Source organism: Epinephelus lanceolatus, chromosome 7 (assembly GCF_041903045.1).
Source record: "Epinephelus lanceolatus isolate andai-2023 chromosome 7, ASM4190304v1, whole genome shotgun sequence".
NCBI lineage: Eukaryota > Metazoa > Chordata > Actinopteri > Perciformes > Serranidae > Epinephelus > Epinephelus lanceolatus.
This window is the reverse complement of record NC_135740.1, coordinates 24,961,568-24,982,010: the sequence shown is the minus strand read 5'-3', so window position 1 is coordinate 24,982,010 and position 20,443 is coordinate 24,961,568. Positions and strand designations below refer to the sequence as shown.

General features: G+C 40.9%; 1 protein-coding gene across 1 annotated transcript; it reads left to right on the top strand.

The window, feature by feature from the left end:
- Positions 1–71: 71 nt before the first annotated feature.
- Positions 72–16,318, top strand: LOC144458250 (uncharacterized). The gene is made up of 19 exons (XM_033633008.2): positions 72–208; positions 1,828–1,996; positions 2,353–2,494; positions 2,707–3,519; positions 4,748–5,224; positions 5,324–6,646; positions 6,784–6,870; positions 8,046–8,201; positions 8,333–8,449; positions 8,946–9,068; positions 9,202–9,258; positions 9,351–9,905; positions 11,489–11,707; positions 11,876–12,590; positions 13,409–13,539; positions 13,632–13,685; positions 13,800–13,976; positions 14,059–14,124; positions 15,213–16,318. Exons 2-17 carry the CDS (start codon positions 1,872–1,874, stop codon positions 13,926–13,928), a joined length of 5,223 nt encoding a protein of 1,740 aa, XP_033488899.2. The 5' UTR covers positions 72–208; positions 1,828–1,871; the 3' UTR covers positions 13,929–13,976; positions 14,059–14,124; positions 15,213–16,318.
- Positions 16,319–20,443: the final 4,125 nt, after the last annotated feature.

The window sequence follows — 20,443 nt, the reverse complement described above, 5'->3', positions numbered from 1 at the left end:
AGAAGAAGAGTGAAAGCACAGTGCTGAGTGTGGGGGTGAACAAACTGAGTGCCAACTGGATGTGGAGGTTTCTGGCAAAGTCCAACGTCTGTGGCGTTTCTAAGGAAACAACAGCGCAACTAAGTTCGCAGAGCAGAAGCTGAATTCACTGGAAGCTCGTCGCTGCATGGAGAAGATGAAACTACAATCAGTGGAACGCAAAAACCAGGTTACTATTTAATTTTACCTTTGATAATTGACTCCATTGTACATTCACCACTACAACAACTGATTTTAGGTTGTGTAAGTTTTACTGCTAGAGTACAAGAATACAAAATCTGCAAGAGTAATGGTTTCTGATTATACATATGTGAAACAGTTATCCATTGACTCATGTAGTCTTGCCTTACAGACTATAGTTATGCATTAGCCAAACTGGCCTGTTGAATTACTTATTACGTTGAGCTTAAAGGATAGGTCCACATTTTTTCATGACTTTCTTAAAGGAATACTTCACCGACTAAATGACCATTTGTGAATCAGTCCGTCATGCTTTGGTATTTTGAATTTGTGAAGACTGTTTTTCTTGCATGCCTCCACAAAAAACTGCAAACATTTACTGATTGAATGAGGACTGCGTTTAACAGCAAAACTGCAGTACTATCAAAGCATCTGTTAACAAACTCACACAGCTCATGCAGGATAATCCAAGTATCATTTAAACAGTCGTATGCTCAGTAACCAAACACATGTATTTTCACTGAAAAAATTTCACTGATAAACATTAAGTTTTAACAAAAATCCATGTGTTGAGGAAGTACTGAACATACGACTGGATGAAATAGACTCGGATTACACTAATTGCGGACCCCAGTCAATCAATAAATAAATATGTTTGCAGTTATTAGTGGAGGTATCGGAGAAAAAAATGTTTTCCTCATGAATTCAAGCCGGTACATCATGAGTAACTGACATACAGAGGGTCCTTTTGTTGGTAAAATGCTCCTTTAGTAGTGTTTTTTTTGTAATTAGTATTTTATTTTATTTTTGTATACAGACATTGTGACATTTTTGTCGACAAATCAAATGACTACTAAATAAATAAAATAAAATAATAAGAGACAATTGAAAATATTTTTTTTAAATCACACAAACCCAGTGGACTATTTCTACATTAATAAGCACCACAATTTAATCTAATTTACAAGCAAAAAATTAATTCTCAGTTACATTAAGAGTGTATGCGTGCTGTGTATGTGTTTTGAACTGTTATTTATTAACAAAGTATTCCAAGTAGTCTCTCCAACATGCTACATATTACTCAGTCCTTTCCTTAGAGCTTAAATAAGTTTGTTTGTGTGTGTGTGTGATTGTGCAACTTTTGCCAACTGTGTGAACCATTCCTGAAAAGAGGTGTACTGGGAACTTCCTGTGTAGGTACCCATACCTTTTAATGGGCAGTATGAACAGGGACAATGATTACAGCAGCCAAAACAGTTTCAATGCACGGGCACATGAGTATAGATGTGAACCTACCCTTTAAGTTTTTGGTATTCTCAGATGTGGTAGAAGGTGCAGGAGGAGACAGGTTGATTAGGAGGTGGGGTAACCTGAGAGATAGATCTACCTGTGCTCGACAGCTTGCCACCAAGCTGTTGAGATGGTGAATAATAGATGACTATTTTATGCGCGTGTATCTCTTCTATGTTTGTGTTTATCTCTGCCTACGTCTGTGTGTTTATGACAGATGTGTGGATAAGAAAAAAAAACAAGCACCACAGAGAAAATGTGAAACACTTTTCCTTTTATTATTAAGTAAGTCTGACACCATCACTTCCTGTGCCACAGGTAAAACTCACCAAGTGGGCACAGGCTAACCAACGGAGGATCACATGACCTCATCTGTAACGAAGGGTACCGGAAGCAGTTCTGTTGCCATGGTAACAGACTCAGTGGGAGCTGACATGGAGCAGAGTGCCCGTTCAGTCCTCCGGTCTGACAGCTACCTGAGGAACAGGTGAGTGACTAGGGGAGAGGGGATCCAGTGACACACACAGACGCACACACACGCCACTATATACTCACTTTTGGCCAAGGTGATATCACGTATCACACACACCTGACTGCACTGCACACTTGCATGCGAGCACACTGCTGCTAACATCTCCCCTGGAATTACTCGCTGTAGGAGATTTTCATCTTTTCTTGCACAGGGAGGTAAAACTGAACCAAGTTTGTAGATTTTTAGATCAAATTAAAACAGGAAATTATTAATTTATTATTGATATTAAAGCTGCAAACCTCTATGTCAATGTGCAAATATGTGTGAAGCTGATATAATGTAATGTGAACTTGTCTGTGGTCCGGCGTTAGGATCAGACGGTTAGAGAGGTCAGAGAGGAGCCTGCTGCAGCAGCTGTCTCAGCTAGCCTCATCCTCCCACCTTCCCAGCATGCAACACTCACAGAGGCTGGACCAGAGACTCTACATGCTCAGGGAGGAGGTCAGGACCATGGTGAGTGCTTGGGATCTCTAAATGCATCAATAGGCATTGACGTACAAACTGTAAACATGAAGACTGTACTAGATGTGTAAAATTACAAGCAATGCTACAAAGGTCAGGTTACATTCAAACTTGGGATTACAAGGATAACTCAGGAGTTGGTGTTCCAGACTCTACTCTCTCTTAAATATTTTCTCTTTGTCTCCATCTTTCCTCCTGCACAGACCAAGGAGAAGGAGCAAGGGGAGCAGGTTTGGAGGGACCGACTGCAGCGCTGTCAGAGGCAGCTGAAGGCCAAAGAGGATGAGATGAGTCGCCAGTCCCAGTACTTTGAGAACTTTAAAGCCCAACTCCAACACAAGCTCAGCCTGGCCCGGGACAGAGAGCAGAGCCTACAGAACAGGATCTATGTCTTAGAAAAGCAGCTGCTGGACATGACTGTGAGTGCCGCCACTGGCATGGCAACCATCGGTGCAGTCAGAATTACTGCCGCGTCTGTAACACACAGGGAAGAACAAGAGAGGCTGCCTCCCATGAGAGGAGAGGGGGAAGGAGAGGAAGAAAGAAAGGAGGAGAGGAGGAGGCAATGGCAGCCAAGTGTGGGAACAGACAGAGAAGGTGGGCAAGACGCGGGGAAAGAAATACAAGGGGGAAGAGTCAAAGACACGAACTCAAATGAAGCCAGGCTGCAAGGCTTCATCCTGAGCCTGCAGGAGGATCTCAGGGTGCTCCTGGAGAGAGAGGAGGATGGGGTGACAGAGCGGAGGGGGCTGATGGATCAGCTCCAGGAGGCCCAGGAGAGCAGCCACGTCCTGGGCTGCAAAGTGGAGGAGATGAAGGCGGAGGTGCACCAATTGAAGCTGTCTGAAAGCTCCTTGATGGAGGAGATGGAAGAGCTGAGAGAGGAGAACCACAGACTCCAGCAGATCCTTACAGATGCAGCCGCCAGTCAGTCATCCACATGCCCGAGTCCTGGGACCAACACTCTCTCATACATCACTGCCATTGGACATTCCTCAGCAGCGAGTCCTAGAGAGGTGCGTAAAATATGATTGATGATTATTAATATAACCTTTACTTAATCTCATTGACACCTGATCTCAAAGAGTTAATCCAGTCCTTGTCTTCATCTGATTGAGAATTCGAGAGGGGACGTGATATACTGAGGCAGCTTTAGTAGGAGACATTTACAAACATAAATGATAGTAGCTCTCCTCTCATTGTTAGTGAGGACCAGCCCACTTTTTCACACAGCTCACGGTGATTAGTACAATATTTATCTCCTGTAATGAAACGCAGGGCACAGAGGTAAACGGCATAAAGCCGTTTTAAAGCGAAACGAGCAGCGTGAGAGTACGGGATACCTCACAAGCACAAGTCAATAACAGGCAAGATGGCTGACTGCACAGTGGGTGTCCTGTTCTCAAGAGAAAAACGTGCTCTATTAAGATATTAAACAAACATTTAAGGCTGCGACTGACAGCTCTATAGCTCACTCTGTTAGGTGGTTGGTCGGTGGTGGGAAGGTGTGTTTGTGTTCATGCTAGTTAAGTGTGTATGTGTGTGATTTGCACACAGTTTTGTGGAAAGATTGGTCACGAGCCAAACGACAGCTGATTAACTGTTGGTGCCAATTTGCAGAAATGGGCAACATGATCGCAGCTATTGTGAATTTGTGCTTGATTATTGTCAGATTTTGTGCATCATTCCACATGTGGTTTAAAGTAAGAGCGCCACAGGATCAAAGCAAAGTCCCTATCGAATAACGAATAACGTTATGGATGTGGGGAATTTGTAAAATGGATTTATGGGTTCTTAAGACCAAATCAAATGCTCCTTAAAACAGATAAGGATGATTTGTTTAGAGCCTGTATTGTATGATTGTGAATCAGTGGCTTACACACGTTTGAAAGGTGACAAATTCCTGCCCCCATATTTTTCACATTAGACAGGCCAAATCCAGTTGGTTAAAAAAACAACAAAGGGATCAATAAATATTCAATCCATTGTTATTATTGGCTTAATGCTGTAAATTCCTTCTTGTTATTTCATGAGATGGTATTACAGCTCCCGAAAAGTGAGAGCTCCGTTGCGAGGATTTACAGTATTACATAACCACCTTCCCTATTGTAAATGCTTACACAGGTGTATCTAAATATCAGTATGTCACTATAGCTGACTGAGACAAGAATTTGGATTATGTGATATTATTGAGCATCTTGTTAGTTTCACGTTTACATAAATGATAACTGTGTTCCTGTGTAGGCACATCGAATATCGGATGAGGGAACAGGCCAGCCTCAGTCATCCGCAGTTCCACCTGTTCACCACCAGGCGACAGCAGAAAGTATGCAGAACAACACACAGGATCATCCCTCATCTGCCAAACTAGAAACTTCACCTGAAATCTCTCACCACCTCGGCTCCAAGACCACTCCCTGTTTCCAGTCACTCTCCTTGACTACAGAGACACTAGATGAGTTTAAGCTGGGGACCTGGTGCTCCAGAGGGATCCTGAACCTGGAGGAAACTCCCAGTGCAGAATCTGATGCCCTGCGGGAAGCCTACAGGAGCCTGGGGTTAGGGGAGGATCTCGAAGCACTTCAAGAACAATGTGACCGCCTGCAGGTTGCCCTGGAGCGCACGCAGGAGCAGCTGCAGGTGATGGCTCAAGAGAATACTCGACTGAAATCGCAGCTCAGGAAAGAGGAAGAGGCGGAGCAGGGGTCTTCAACAGAAAAGGTATGTCACAGAGGTTGCAGTACAGATGACAAATTCTACCTTCATGTACACTCAAATTAGCAACACATAATACATAATACCATTCTCGCCCCCTCTCAGGATGATCTTGTCCAGGCCTTGAATCAGGAGAACCGGGCCTTGGCGGACCGGATCCAGGAGCTCCTGGCTCATATTGAGCTCAGAGAAGAGGAAACCAAGAGGGAGGAAACACAGCTGAGGGAACACATGTCCAAGCTGGAGGTGGACAGAGTCAGACTGGAGCAGGAACACCAAGAACAAGAGTGTCTGATTACAGAACTCAACAAGAAGACAGAGGACGATCTCAATACCATCATGGAGCTGCAACAAAGGTTAATGGAGAGTGAGCAGCGTGTGGAGCAATCGCAGGCTGACAAGGAACTGTGTGGATCTCAACTGCAAAGTGAATATCCAGCTGCACCATCAGGAGGTTTTCAACAAAACCTTGAAGAGTGTGTGAACAGTTTGGTGGACAGCGTGCTAAAAGGGGAAGACTCACAGTTGATGTACAGCCAACAAGAAGACGATTTGACAGAAGCCTCAGCACCTCATTCTCAACATAATAATCACAATGATGTGTTGCAGAACAGCCTGCAAAACAGTCAGCATGTTAGTTCACTGACCGATCAAGTTGGCCAGCTGACCAAGTCGGTCCAGAGCCTCAAAACAGAACAAGAGGAATTGTCAGGCTGCATAAATACTCTCCGAGAGCAGCAGAGAGAAGTAGCTCTGTCAGTCCAAATGCAGACAGAAGTGAAACAGCAGTTAACTCGGACAGTTTGGGGACTGAAGGAGGAGAAAGACAGCATCTCCCAATATCTGGCTGGTCTCAAACAAGAGAGAGAGCAGCTTACCAGGACAGTCTGTGGGCTGAAGGATGAGAGAGATCAGATTATAAGGTCCGTGAGTGGCCTGAAAGAGGAGAAGGAGTCTTTATCTGGTCTCCACAGAGAAAAAGAAAAACTGTTAGAATTTCTCTCAAGTAGGAAAGAAGAGAGAGATCAAATCATGCAGTCGCTACAAAGTTTACAGACAGAGAGTGAGCAGTTAAGCCAGGCGGTGCTCTATTTGAAACAGGAGAGAGATGAACTAACTGATTCCCTTAAGTGTCTGAAGGAACGGAGAGAAGAGGAACAATCATCTTACACTTCACAAGAAGACAGCGAGAAGTTAGTAAAGGCAGTCAGCAGTTTGAGAGAAGATAAAGAAAGAATTGAACACTCAATCAGTTGTTTGAAACAGGAAGAAAAGCAGATAAAGTTATCACTTCAGGGCCTTCAAGAGGAAAGACACAGCCTCCAAACTGCTCTGTCCAGCCACACACAAACAGAGGGGGGGACTCACAACAGCGCTGCTACCACAAAGAAGACTGAGAGTCATGACCACAGGGAGAACTCTGTACAGGTATTAAGAGTAGTGTGATAAATGCCTTTGTGCATTATGTTAGTGTCATGTTAATATCCTTTAAACATTATGGTTCATTGTGTATGATTATGTCTGATTATTATGTACTTATTCAACATGGTTTTGATGGATAACAGGAGCAAAGGGATCTGATGAGGGAGATTGAAGGTTTGGGAGCAGAACTGAAGAGGTCACGAGACGATCTGGACAAGAGCCATGTTGACGTGAGTTTACATGTCAACATAAACCTTTAATATCACGCTTTATACAGTCTATACAGGTTAGTGCAATTCAAAGTGCTTCACAGATGACTGACAAGCAGATAATTGGACCGTAAAAACGAGAAAGACAATAACAATTGAACAATTTGAGACAGATGCACGGGAGACTATAAAAATGATGAAAAGATAATTAGTTTTAAAAGCTGTAACAACAGTAATAGAGGTAAAATGGAGTGAAATAAAAACTAGATTAAAGCACTAGGTAAAATAAATTAAAGAGACAATACAAGAATAAAAATGGTGACAGTAAAATACAATAAAATACATTTAAATGACAACAACAGCAACCATAGTAATAATAATAATAATAATAATAAAAATAGTAATAATGATAACATCAATAATAATAATAATTTTAAAATGTTTATAAAAACAACAAGATGAAAAACTATGTAAAACAGATAAACAACAGACAAAACAAGAATTAAAATAATAAAATATATGTAAATGACAACAACAATAATAATAACAATGATTAAAATAGTAATAATAATAAAAATGATAATAAAATGTTGAGAAAAGCTAGATTAAAAACTAGGTAAAACAGATTAAAAGACAAAACAAGAATAAAAATGAGACAATAAAATACAATAAAAAAAGATTTAAAAGCTATAATAATAATAATGAAATGGTTAAAAAAATAGATAAAACAGATTAAAACAAAAACAAAAGAAAAACAATTAAAACTGACAAGAGGTATAAAAAATAAAATAATGTATTTTAACCATTCTTGATTAAAATCTTGGCTGAAAAGGTAGGTTTTTATTGTTTTGTTTTTGTAATAGAAGTTAATATTTACTTTGGACATTCTCTTGACTAAAATAAATAATAGCAGTCGGACAAAACATTTCCAACTGATGGCTGACTTACTGTCTTTAGGTGAAAGGAAACTCAGTGGAGCTTGTGTTGGGATTTGTTAGTCCACCTATTACCTCCAAAAGTTAGATTTTTTTATAATAATCTTTACCATGCTTACTGTATACTGTACAGAACTTGTACTGGCTAGGAGTTTGAATTGTTCTTATTGTTGGCTCTGTTTTATATAAACAGGACATTTATGCATCATTGAAGATTTCACTGACTTAATATGTTCATGTTTATGTTTGTGGCGTGTTCAGACCAAAAGGCTGCACAGTGAGTTGTATGAGTCAGAAGACAGGAGGGTGGAGGCAGAGAGGAAGGCAGCACAAGCGGCTGACCAGGTGGCAAGGTTGACAGATGTCGCCAATCAGATGGAGGAAACCAGAAAGGAAAATGAGAACCTCATAACCCAGGTATTTCACCAAATAGATAGGGTAGTAGCCTAAATATGATCCGTAGTCTGGTCTATCCGTGTTTTTTTCCGAACAAATACATTGTTTATCTGTCATCTGTTAGACCCAACTGGTGTTTGTGTCTGCTGCAGGTGAAGGAGCTGCAGAGCAAATTGACAGGCCTGGTCAGGGAGAAGACTGACGCTCTGTCACTGAAGGCACAAATAGAGGAGCAATACAACATCCTTACAGCTCAGCTCAAAGCAAAGGTAATAATATCTTTGTTTTTCATTTGTTATGTAACATAAATCATCTCCAAGTGCTTGTATATGGAACTGTTATACATTAGATTCCTGGATCTAAACAAACTGTCAAACACGTGACACAGACACTGATACAATTTGTTCATCCTTTTTAAAATAAATGCAAAAAATGTCTCTGGAAACCCAAATTTTGTCTTCAAAATCAACCCAGAAAGACATGATTTCCATGGAAGTGTCGATGCTTCATCTGAAGCTTAAACATATAACACTTCCACTGTAGTACAGACAGAACAGATTGTTACATTTACATTTTTTACTTCACGTGCGTGACTAAATTGCATGTCTTGAGCATAACACAGTGCTTCAGTTGTTTGACTTTTGATGATCTTTTGACTATGAGAGCTCTCATCACAGATCTGTTCCTGTGTGTGTGTGTGTGTGTGTGTGTGTGTGTGTGTGTGTGTGTGTGTGTGTGTGTTGATGTGTGTGCAAAACCCCATAGACGGTGGCTCTAGAGGAGCTAAACTCGGAGTACATTGCTCTAAAACGAGGGCAGGGCAGCAAGGATGATCTGAGCGCTGCTCTCGTGTCACTCAGGACACGTTACGACGACATCAGAGCCAAGGTGGGTAACCAGTCAGTTGTGGCTTTGCAGTCAGTGACAGAAAGAAGTTTGTTGTATGACATGAGCTGATGTTTTTATTTGTGTCTTCTAAACGGTAGTGTTCATTTGTTTTTTACATTTGTTTGTACTGTAGTATGATGCACTCCTAAAAAAGAGGAGCCAGAAGGATCTGGATATAGCTCCTTTAAAGGTGAGGAAAGACACATACAGCTTTCTTTACTGTCATATTACAACACTTCTGATCATTTGAGTTTGACTGGCAGGTGTTTTGTCCAATCACAGGCTAAGCTGTCTTGCCTGGTGGTGAAGTGTCAGGAGAGGAACAGCTTGTTGGTTCAGATGATGAAGGCCATGCACAGACGAGGCTGTGTGGACTCCACACTGACACAGCAGGTTGAGCAGGTGCTCAGTGACGTTGCTCTGCAGGACTACACTGCAGCATTCACGCCAGGCAGCAACGTGAAGACCCAAGATCACACCACAGGGTTTACCACTGAATTTATTTCCAAATTTCAAGACCACGCTGGTCGATTCACACCTCAGACCTGCATGTTATCGACTATATCCCCACCTGCAAATCAGCAGCTCCAAAATGGATTCACGCCTGCATCTGGAGTAAAATGTAGAGAGCTAAAAAGTGAAAAACAGTCATCATCAATCATCACTGAATACACTACAAATCTTCAAGAAGTCACACCTGCACTAACAGGAACACTAAAGAAAAATGCCACGTCACCTGTGCCAACCTCACCAGTGCAAGAGCCTGACCGTGTCCAAGCGATACCATCACCTGTTGTTCCAGCCTCGAAAGAGACTTCAATCACCAATACAGCTCAGGTGAGATGATGCAAATACTTTTGTTTTCATTCTACTTTCCTTCACATAACTGAGGCTGTGTCTAAGATTCCATACTAACATACCATTTAGTACACTAAAACAGTATGTGAGATTTTCTAGTACAGTAGTTCTCAACTGGTCCAGTTAGAGGGTCCAGATTTCTCCTTAGTCATTGTTCAAGGTCCACATAGTTTAATACATTTGGTGTCGTATTTGCATTTGGTCATGTCATCGATTTAGTTTGCTGTCTCTGTCCAGTAGCTGTCCATTAGTCACTCACTCTACAGCAGGAAACAGCACTTCAAAATAAAAGCTCTGCACCAAAAATTCACTGTACTTAAAAATAAAGTGTGTTTTTACAAACTTGACATGTTAGTGAGTCACTTGTGGTCCATTCACAACGGTCCTGCAGCCCACTTTTTGGACCAAGACCCACCACCAGGTCACTGTTCTATGTCCAAAATCTCAGTATGAAACCAGGTGCACATGAATTGCATACTATTTCCGGGGAAGTATGCAAACACTGGACACTTTGTTGCACCACCTAACATTGGCCTAACATTGAACAGGAACAGGTCTTGAGGAATCCAGTCCTTTGTTTGTCTACCTAGTTGGACCAAGTCCAATTTTCTGTCCTGCTCATGTTTCTTTTCATCTTTCATATCTCAATGTCACCCCCATTATTATCTTATCATATATCTGTCATATTATCAGCCTCCCAAACGTGACATCTGTCTTTGACCTGACTAGCATATTATATTGTCTTCCCTTCCCTGGTGTCACCTTGAAGTTTTTCAGACAAGACTTTTGTCAGCTGTGACTGTCAGACTAGTTGCTACCTATTCTAGGAAATTTAAGCATTATCTGGTGACAAAGACGCCTGTGAGATACACAATGAGAGAGCTGAGGCTGGCACAGGTTACCATGGTCACGTCTCCAACCAACAAATTACAACTTTGTGCACCTGAAAAGATAAAAATGTCTGTGAGGTGTATTACCTCATTTTAGTCGCAGCCTTAGGCCTAATGTTTGTAGATGTAGCATTTTAACAGAGAAAAAACATTACTGCAGTAATTATATGACATAATTATCTTAAATAAACAAGAAAGGCAGCATTTCCCTGCTTCTGTGGTATATTTTCTTTTTGTGCTACCGTGCCTGAATTAATAAACATATGTTACAAAACATCTTAATGTTTAAATCCTAAGAAACGTCCAGTTTCAGGAGTGGATGCTCCAGATAAAAAAAAGAAACTCTGCGTTCAGAGAAGGGATTGAAGTAAAAAAGAAATCTCAGCATTCCTGGGGAGTGGGGGAGATGGAGCTCACCTGCAGGCGTAGGTCATAAGCACACGTCAACAGTTTTTGTGTAATAACTCACTGCAAGAGAGGAAGACAAAAGTTCCCCACACTATTCTAAAAACAGCGATCAGATGTCTATGAAAACATTAAAATGACAGACTTGAAAATGTGTCAGTCTAGTCAGTTAGATTAAAACACCTTTATCTGTGTGTACTTATTTTTATACTTAATTTTAAAGTATTGTGAAACACTACAACATGCCATTTTTCAATCCAACCACAGCTCTCTGCCTCTGCCAGTGGACCAGACAAATTTAGATTTCATCACCCAGATACGAAAGAGAAGTCCTCCCCTGAGCTGACCACTTCGACTAGATCCTCACCGACTCCGACTCCTCCCTACTACGGCGCACGTGTCAGTCCAAGCAGGAGGATGAGTAGTCCTGAGAAGATCCTTAACCTACATGAGCAACTGCAGAAGACTCTAATGAGCAGCTTTCAGGTACGCTGAAGCTTTCTGAGCATTCGATATTACACAGAAGCAGGTTAGAGTTGAAGTGTAAGGGAAGATAACACTGCTCTGATGTAAGTCTCACCTGACATAAAGGTTTATACACACAAGACTACAGCGAGCCAAATGTCTTATACATGTGTTTCTCTTCATTTCCAGACTCCAGTGAGCAGAGGAAGAGGACAGCAGCCCAGGAAATGTCTCTCATTTTCAGCTCCTGCAGACCTGAGACCAGCCTGTCAGACAAAGCAGCAGAGCCTCAGTTCTAATATGCCCGATACCAACTCTCTCCCACTCACTGCTGCTGCGAGCCAAGCTAAGCACACTCCGGCAAATAAGTCCACAACACTTTATAATGCAGTCACCTCTCGATCTGCTAATGTTACATTCAGTCCCAGCATGTTTACTAACCATCACTTTAACACAGACACATTTAAAACTACCATGTCTGCTGTCTCTGGGTCTTCTAACTCTGCTTCTGCCACTATGGCACCTTGTGGCACTAATATAACAACATCCCCCAAACTGGCACAGAAAATCACTGCTATCCCTGACACATGTGATGCTAAACACACAGCTTCTGCTCCTTTAGCTCTGAGGACCACAGTCTGTGACTCTGATGTCTTAATACGCTCCAACACTAATCCAAAAACCACTGCCTCAGTCACAACTGCCCCCAGTATATCAACTGCCCCTGAGTCCAAACATTTCAACATGGTATCGAAAACGAATGGTGCTGCTGTTGCATACCATGAACCTGTGTTTGCTGCATCCTGCTCTCCATTTGCTCATTGCTCTCCTGAGAGATCCAACAAGTCTGCCAAAAAGTGCACTGCTGCTCTAGAGAAGACCAAGACAGGAAGACCCAAACCAGGTAATGCACATATTCACTATTTGAGATTATTTACACGTCACTGTTTCGTCGAGTCCTGGTTGAAGAAATTCAGAAAAGTTAAAAGAGCTTTTTTGATTTGACAATAAAACAGCTTTGCTCAAACTTTGCACAAGAACATGTTGCAGCATTGTTGCGTAATATTGAAGTTTAAGCTTGTAGAATATTACTTTTTGCTTGGATAGTGCTGCAATGTGATTATACCCATCCTAGACATGGACCGTTCTATGTTTCTGTCTCTTGTATTGTAAGTAATGCTGTATAAAATACCAGCACAAACTCTTGCAGTCTCTTTACTACCCTATGGTAACACACTGCAAAACTTGACCATAAACTACAGCTGCAACGCTTAGTCGATAATTAGTGATAATTGATTAATCATTTAAGTAATTTTATAAGTAAAAAACCCAAATATTTTCTGGTTTCATGCTTCTGAAATTGGATAATTTGATGCTTTTCTTTGTCATAAATGATAATAAAATGAAAAGCTTTGGATTTTTGGACTGTTGGTTGGATTAAACAAACTCATTTTAGGACGTCACCTGGGGCTCTGGAAAAGTTCACAGGGCATGATTGATGGATAATGCAAATAATCCTTAGATGCAGCCCTATCACTTGGATTTGTTGGCCAAGTTGAGTACACAGGGAGTCCTCTGATATCACTCTCTTGTGGTAGAATTTTAAAGTTAAAAAGTAAACTGTAAAAGTAACCTGTCATTTAATGATGAAATACATATAAAATTGGGTGTATTTAGGCTGTATTGTACCGTGCTTGATCTTTCCTGTCCGATCACCTCCAGAAGCCCCAGCTGAGGTTCGCTCTGTTGAGGTCATCAAGACAGTGGGCCAAAGCAGCCTCATGATCGGCTGGGAGAGGCCGCCACTCGACGAGCTGGGCTGCAGTAACGGCACATTTCTCTATGGATACAGGGTAGGCATAGCTAACTACAGCAGCAGGCAGACTTACACTTGGACGTCATTATTTGTTTCTTCTTGTAGTTATTGTTTCCTTTCACCCCTCAGGTGTTTGTAGGCGGGGACTTCCACAAATCTGTCATGAGCTCTGCGTGCACCAAGGTATCAGTCTCTTATAAGCTCTGCATTATTGTATCCTGTTAGAACTCATAAAGTTAAACTTACTTACAAATAGCAGCCATTCATGCACTGTATACTTTGTCTCTCTTTGTGCAGTGTATTCTGGAGAATGTTGATCTCAGTGTCCCAGTGCACATCAGTGTCCAAACGCTGGGCTCTAATGGTCTCAGTTCAGACTTTGTCCACACCATGTACAGGATGTCAGTACCAACAGACCACCACTGACCCACAGGGTCCCGTCTACATTTTTCCAGTGGTGGCAAAGGTCAACATGTAAGTGTAGAAATATAAGACAACCCTGTTTCCTACATGTTTACTTGAGAGTGCATCAAATAGTATTTTATTATTTTGTTAGTGTCTCTGAAGGATTGCTGCAACTTCTCAGTGGACACCTTTACTGCAAAGGGCCGAAGATTAAACGGTAAGTTGTGTGCATCTGTGCTTCCTTTTTTGTGTTTGTATGTATCAGTGTACACAAAGTATGGTTGAATATATGTATTTTATATGTGGGAAACAGTGTTTGAATTATGAAATGTCAGATTAATATGACATTAAAGGGAAAACTAATCTAACTGATAGCTAAAAAAGGCTTTATGTGGATGTCTAATCAGTGTTGATGGTAGATGTACTCAACTGAAGCAATAGATTCCTCAGTGTGCGCTACATGGACCGAGAAGTTCCCCTGCTTGCGGAGCCATGCCAGCAGAGCCTACATGTACCAGGATGCATTATGCATGAGCTTCTGACATTTTCCACCTTATCTTCAGGATCCTGAGAAGATCTCCAGCACACCTCTGTCCAAATTATGCAAACACGGGATCTCCCCATGTTGGTGACAACATCCAAAAACTGCCTACGCGGAAATTAGTTGCGGCAGAATGATTCAGTGTCTGTTGGCATCGGAGGGCAGTTTAAGCAAAAGCACCACCAGTCAGTGTTTACTCTGAGCAGCTCAGGTCCTGGAGGGTCCCCGTCGGCGTGCTGCCGGCCATACCTTATTATGCAGCTGCAGCCTCCGCTGGATGTCCTTAGCTCTGTACTCTGGCTTGAATAAATATGGCTGAACATCCAAATCGGCCTCTGCACTCATATTTTGGGATGCCATTCTCACTGTTGGTCACGTTGCTAGTTTGCAATACAGGCAAAGAGAACAAGGGCTCTCCCTCAGGCTACCCAGAGGTGAAGGTTAGAAATCCAAGCTGAAATAGCCTGTAGTTCTTCCTGCCTCCAACTATGTCACTTTCAATTCACATGACGGCTATTGATGCTTGATGCAGGAAGTACAGCAGATTCTGCAGCTGCAAACTCAGCTTTCTCGGTCATTATAACACACACTGATGAATTTATAGCTTCAGTAGACTACATTTACCATCAACACTGAGTAGACATCCACATACAGGTGGCACATTTTCCCTTTGAAGGTACTTTCTCATACCAACCCTTCTCATCCTCCTGTGTGTTCTCTGTGACGATCTATTTTTCTCTTTGTCCTATGTGTCCGTCCTCCAGTGCGCAGCCATCTATAGCTGCAGCCCTCTTAGGGGCCGTCCTAACCTCCACCTCTGCAGACAGCGAGGGAGACGCTGTTCCGCTGCTGGGATACCATCAGGCTCAGGTCAACCAATCAGAAAAACTCGTCTCACGTTGTCTCACTTTACCAGCCTACGAACACGTAGTGACCCGTGGCCGGCCGCTAAACCTCAAACGATTAACTGATGTCATACAAAATAATATGAGAATCGCTCGAGGAACTTTCAGAGTCCACTGGATTCACGTTTTTGAATGGATGGAACATTGTGACTGCCAGGGGAAAGGCCAGAGTGGCCGCCAATCAAACTGATAAAAAGTGTTACTTCACTATAAACTTTACGAAGCCAAGATAAATCACACTGTCAAAAGCTGCCTGTTGGAGGGACGTCTGCACCTGCTGCACATTTTAACACTGTGTTGAACACAGAGAGAGATCACGTGTCATACTGCTTCATCAGATCCCCACTGCTGCCTCTCTGGACTCTGTGACAAGAACAGCTGGCTAAAGGGACACTTACTGTATCAAAAGCCTTTTTTTTTAACACATATACTGTATAATGTGCCGATGCAACATTGTACCCGCAGGTCATCTTACTTGATTTTTACACATGAAGCCAAATATATATATATATATATATATATATATAAAAAAAGATTCACTCCAAAGACTTTATCTGTTTCCTCACAGGTCTACGGGATTACTTCAAACACAGAAGTTATTTAAGTTCTGAAATTTGCACACGGTCATTAATGATACCTAGATGAGATAAAAAAGGAGATTATCACTGATATTTTTTGTAGAGAATATTATTAAAAAAAATATGCCAATGTACCACAAACTGTACGTCTTTTTGTATGAGTGACACTTTGTTTTTCATACCTAATAGATGTTAACGGTTGCACGCTCATATTGTTTTATACACTGTTCACAACACACACACACACACACGATGTTCTTTTGCTACTGTATGTACGGGTGTGGAGTGATCATGGTGCAGCAAAGGTATTTTTATATCTGTAATAAAAAATATTGATTCCCCATTGATTCCTTACAACTGTACAGAGAATAAATGTTTATATGATATCAATTGTGTGTGTGCGTATGTGTGTGTGAACCAGAGTTATGTTTTTTTTTTTTCTTTTAGCTTTTATTTTGTGGTTTTATTTTTTTTTTTTAATTTAGTTTAGTTTCATTGTTAAATAATGTTTAATTTTACTTAAGCAATTTTAAGTGTCAATATTAATTTTATTTATTTTTTATGATAAAATGGAAGATATTTGTTAGGGGCAAGATTTAGGAAGGTCAGAAGCTGAACAAGACAAATACAACACTTTGTGAAAGCAGTACATATGTTCATTGAGACATCTCAGTCTCTGGGAACATGTTGAAGAACATATTGTAGTGAGCTGGGGTTTCTTGCCAGCAAGAAGGCAGCAGAGGAATAAACTGAACCAGGAAGTGCTTTTTATTTATCTGTAGTACACCTTCTCACTTAACTTTTTGGTATCTACACAGGCAGGACATCACTAACTGTGTGCACAACTTAACTCATAGTGCAACGTGTCTTTTACAATAACATTAACCATAACCCATTACGACCATAGTGAAATGCATGGACATTAATCTCTGTAATAGGTGATGTGAATTAAACACAGTTTCCTTTGGCTTATGGCCTTAAACACGTTGTCTCAGGGCATGCTGGGAAACACCCATTTAGCCCCCAACACACCTCAACAGTTTGTGTTGCCAAAGCTGACCACACTGACTAAAACTAAAGACACTTCCTGTATATTTTTAGTTTAGTTTAGTTGATTTTGTAAATACACTATTGTCTCAGTTAGTTTTGTTTTTCTAAATTCTAGTTTTTATTTTTAATTTAGATAACTTAGATTTTTTTTTTTCACACATAGTTTTAGATTTAGTTAACTTTCATAACCTTTGTGTGACCTGACTTGGTGTACCAGGTGAAAATATGAACAGTTTTGGTTTTCAAATGCTTTCAAATGCAGACTTGGATTTGTCGATATGGATAATGCCTCACTGTCCCAAAACAAAAACCCCAAAACAAAACATCGTAACTCAAAATTTGGTAAGCCCATAAATTAACCATTTAAAGCACATTCAATTATGTAAAAAAAAAAATAATTTCACAAAGCTGAAAACATTTCTTAGCTCATGAAAAATTGATGTTTTGGTGTTGTTTCGATATGACGATGACAATAAATTTGTCCAGTTAAACTAGCTATGTAGATGATGAACTATGAAAAAGGAGCTTTTACTCCTGTTTATTCAGCTTAAACACTTTCCATTAATGAACACTAGATGGCAGCCATTAATGGATGATTTGTGGGAAGTACTCTGTGTGTGTGTGTGTGTGTGTGTGTGTGTGTGTGTGTGTGTGTGTGTGTGTGTGTGTTTGCGTGTGCAACTAAGTCACAATATCTGTCAGCAACTTTCACCACAGATTTAATGGAGTGATGGATGATGCTGACTTGCATACAAAGACATACTCAGTCTGAAACATCTTAGTGTCTGCCCTCCCATTCAATACAGAACAGGCACAACACCAAAAACTGAGTTGAGAGGAGAAGAAGAAGCATCAGCAGCTTAAAAAAGGGAGCTTAATAATCACCTGCTGTTCTCAGCAGCTTTGGGAACTCCTCTGAGAACGTCATCACTCATGCTCAGCAGAAAGAAAAGAACACCAGGTGGAGGAGGGAGCGTTTGTGAGGTAGGATGGGTGTATGAGTTCAGGTGGAAACACTAGGAGATAAAAACATTACAGACCTTTGCTCTTCTTCCTTTTTCCCATCTTTGTTACTCACAGCACACTTTGTATGACAATAACACACAACAAAAAATTCTCATATCACAGATGAACCAACAGTAATAAAAGGCGAAGTATACCATGTAATTTTTTTGCAGTCCTGGAAAGTAACTAAGTAGTTAGTTGAGTACTGTACTCAGGGGGCAGCTCAACACAAAACCAAAAATACATATTTTTCCTCTTTCCTATAGTGCTATTTATCAGTCTAGACTGTTTTGGTGTGAGTTGCAGAGTGTTGGAGATATCAGCCGTAGAGATGTCTGCCTTCTCTCTAATATAATAGAATTAGATGGCACTCAGCTTGTGGTGCTCAAAGTGACAAAACATTTTAAAAACTCAACAGCAATGTCTCTCTCCAGAAATCTTGACCCAGTTACTCAAGATAATCCACAGATCTTGGTGTGAGCAGTTTCATGCAGGAACTGCTGTCCTCTCTACCAAATGACACGTCAAACGCACGTCATCGCTCAGAAGGAAGTGTACATCTACTCATGAGAGGCTCACATGTGACAGCAGAAGATGTAAACAATAATTGGGTCCTCTTTTGTGGAGCTGTAACATTAGCTAGCTCAGTGGTGCTAGGTGAGCTAACAGTAGATGCACACTTCCCTCTGCGTGGTGATACAGTTAGCAGGTGTAGTTTGGTAGAAAGAAAATAGTTCCAACATGAAACTGCTCACAACAAGGTCTGTGGATTATCTTGTCTAAGCGTGTCCTGATTTCTGGAGAGAGACATTGCTGTTGAGTTTTTCAAATGTTTTTTTTTGTTTTGTTTTGTTTTGTTTTGTTTTTTGCGTTTTGAGCACCACAAGCCAAGTGCCATCTAGTTCCACCATGTTTGAGAGAAGGCAGAAATCTCTATGACTCATATCTTCAACACTCAGCAACTCACACCAAAACTATCTAGACTGATAAACAACACTACAGATGAGAGGATTTGGGGAGAACTGTCCCTTTTAGTATAACTTTGGGATACTTTGAGTTTACTTCAGTATCTCCATTTTATGTTACATTATACTCCACTACCATTTGTGGGAAATATTGCACTTTTTAGTTGACTATACTTCAATCAGGACAGACAAGAGGAATAAAGTAACGATAACATTTAATACAGAATATGAGTGTACAGATTAACAGATGATTTGTGCTGATTAGAATTTAACAGAAGTCTCTGGCGCTTGGACACCAGAGGGAGATATTTTGTGATCGAGGGACATCTGAGCGGCAGCAGGACAAATCCCCTCATAGGGTCCAGACACTGGTGGCGGTGGTGGCTGCTGACTCAGAGGTTGCTGACTGCTGAGGCATGTAGGCTGATGAATGTGTAAAGACTAGGTGGTGATGACGGCAGCAAGAAAAAACTACGCAGACAATGACACCTAAAGATTGTGAGTGAGCATGCGTGCAAGGAGTGAATGGCAGGGTGGGAAAGAAACTTACAGCCTGAGCATGAAAAGTATTGTCTTCCTGACTGAACTTTAGCAGGAGCTTCATTTATTTGACAGCCTTACCATACAGATAAGGATCTTACACACAAAATATGATGATCTTAGAAAATATGATGCACTAATAACCACAACAGCACTCACTCAGCAGTGTGTAAAATAGTTCAAATTGGCTCCACCTCGACTAAGTACAATATGAAAATGCAACTGAACACATTAAAACATCAGAAATAATCACATATAACACACACAGGTGCCATTTTTCTGCATTGTGAGTACTTTTGCTTGTGAGTTAAAGTACATTTTGTAATGCTTAACTACTTTTGCTTAAGTGACATTTTCAATGCAGGACTTTTACTTGTAATGGAGTATTTTCATATTGCAGTAGTGCAATATTTGAATTCTTCTTCCACCACTTGCATGCATGTATGAGCAGCTTGGAAACACAATACAGAAATCTCAAGCTATGGATGAGTCTCTATCTACTACTCTTTCATTATATTGATTACACTGTATATCATACAGTATACAAACTGTTGTCTAGTTTGGAGTTTTGTATTTGTATTCTACCCAACATTAGTCTAAACTCTACATAATCAAACATTACACATTACAGAATTCGTCCTGACAAACATTGTGCGTACAGTACAGGTTTAGCTTGCATGCATCAAAATGACATCAACTCATTAATGCAAAATAATGGGGTGTTTTTTGCTGCATTCCATGTTGGAGCTTCTACACCTGTTGGGTAAGACTCAAGTGTTGGATGAACTGGTGGTCTACTGTAGTCCTGCACTGCACCAACTAAATACACTTCAATAAAAACTGCAGTGCGGTTGCTCGATGCATCCGGCCCTGAGAGACACTCAGCTGGACCCACAGGACTCCCATTACACTCACCTTCATTATTAACACACACTCCGACATACAGTATATG

Excerpts from the sequence above, each read along its gene's own strand:
- LOC144458250 (XM_033633008.2), top strand. The coding sequence starts at position 1,872 with ATGACCTCATCTGTAACGAAGGGTACCGGAAGCAGTTCTGTTGCCATG. Across the intron at positions 3,520-4,747 it reads CAGCAGCGAGTCCTAGAGAG|GCACATCGAATATCGGATGA; the intron begins GTGCGTAAAATA and ends GTTCCTGTGTAG. Across the intron at positions 9,069-9,201 it reads ACGACGACATCAGAGCCAAG|TATGATGCACTCCTAAAAAA; the intron begins GTGGGTAACCAG and ends TTTGTACTGTAG.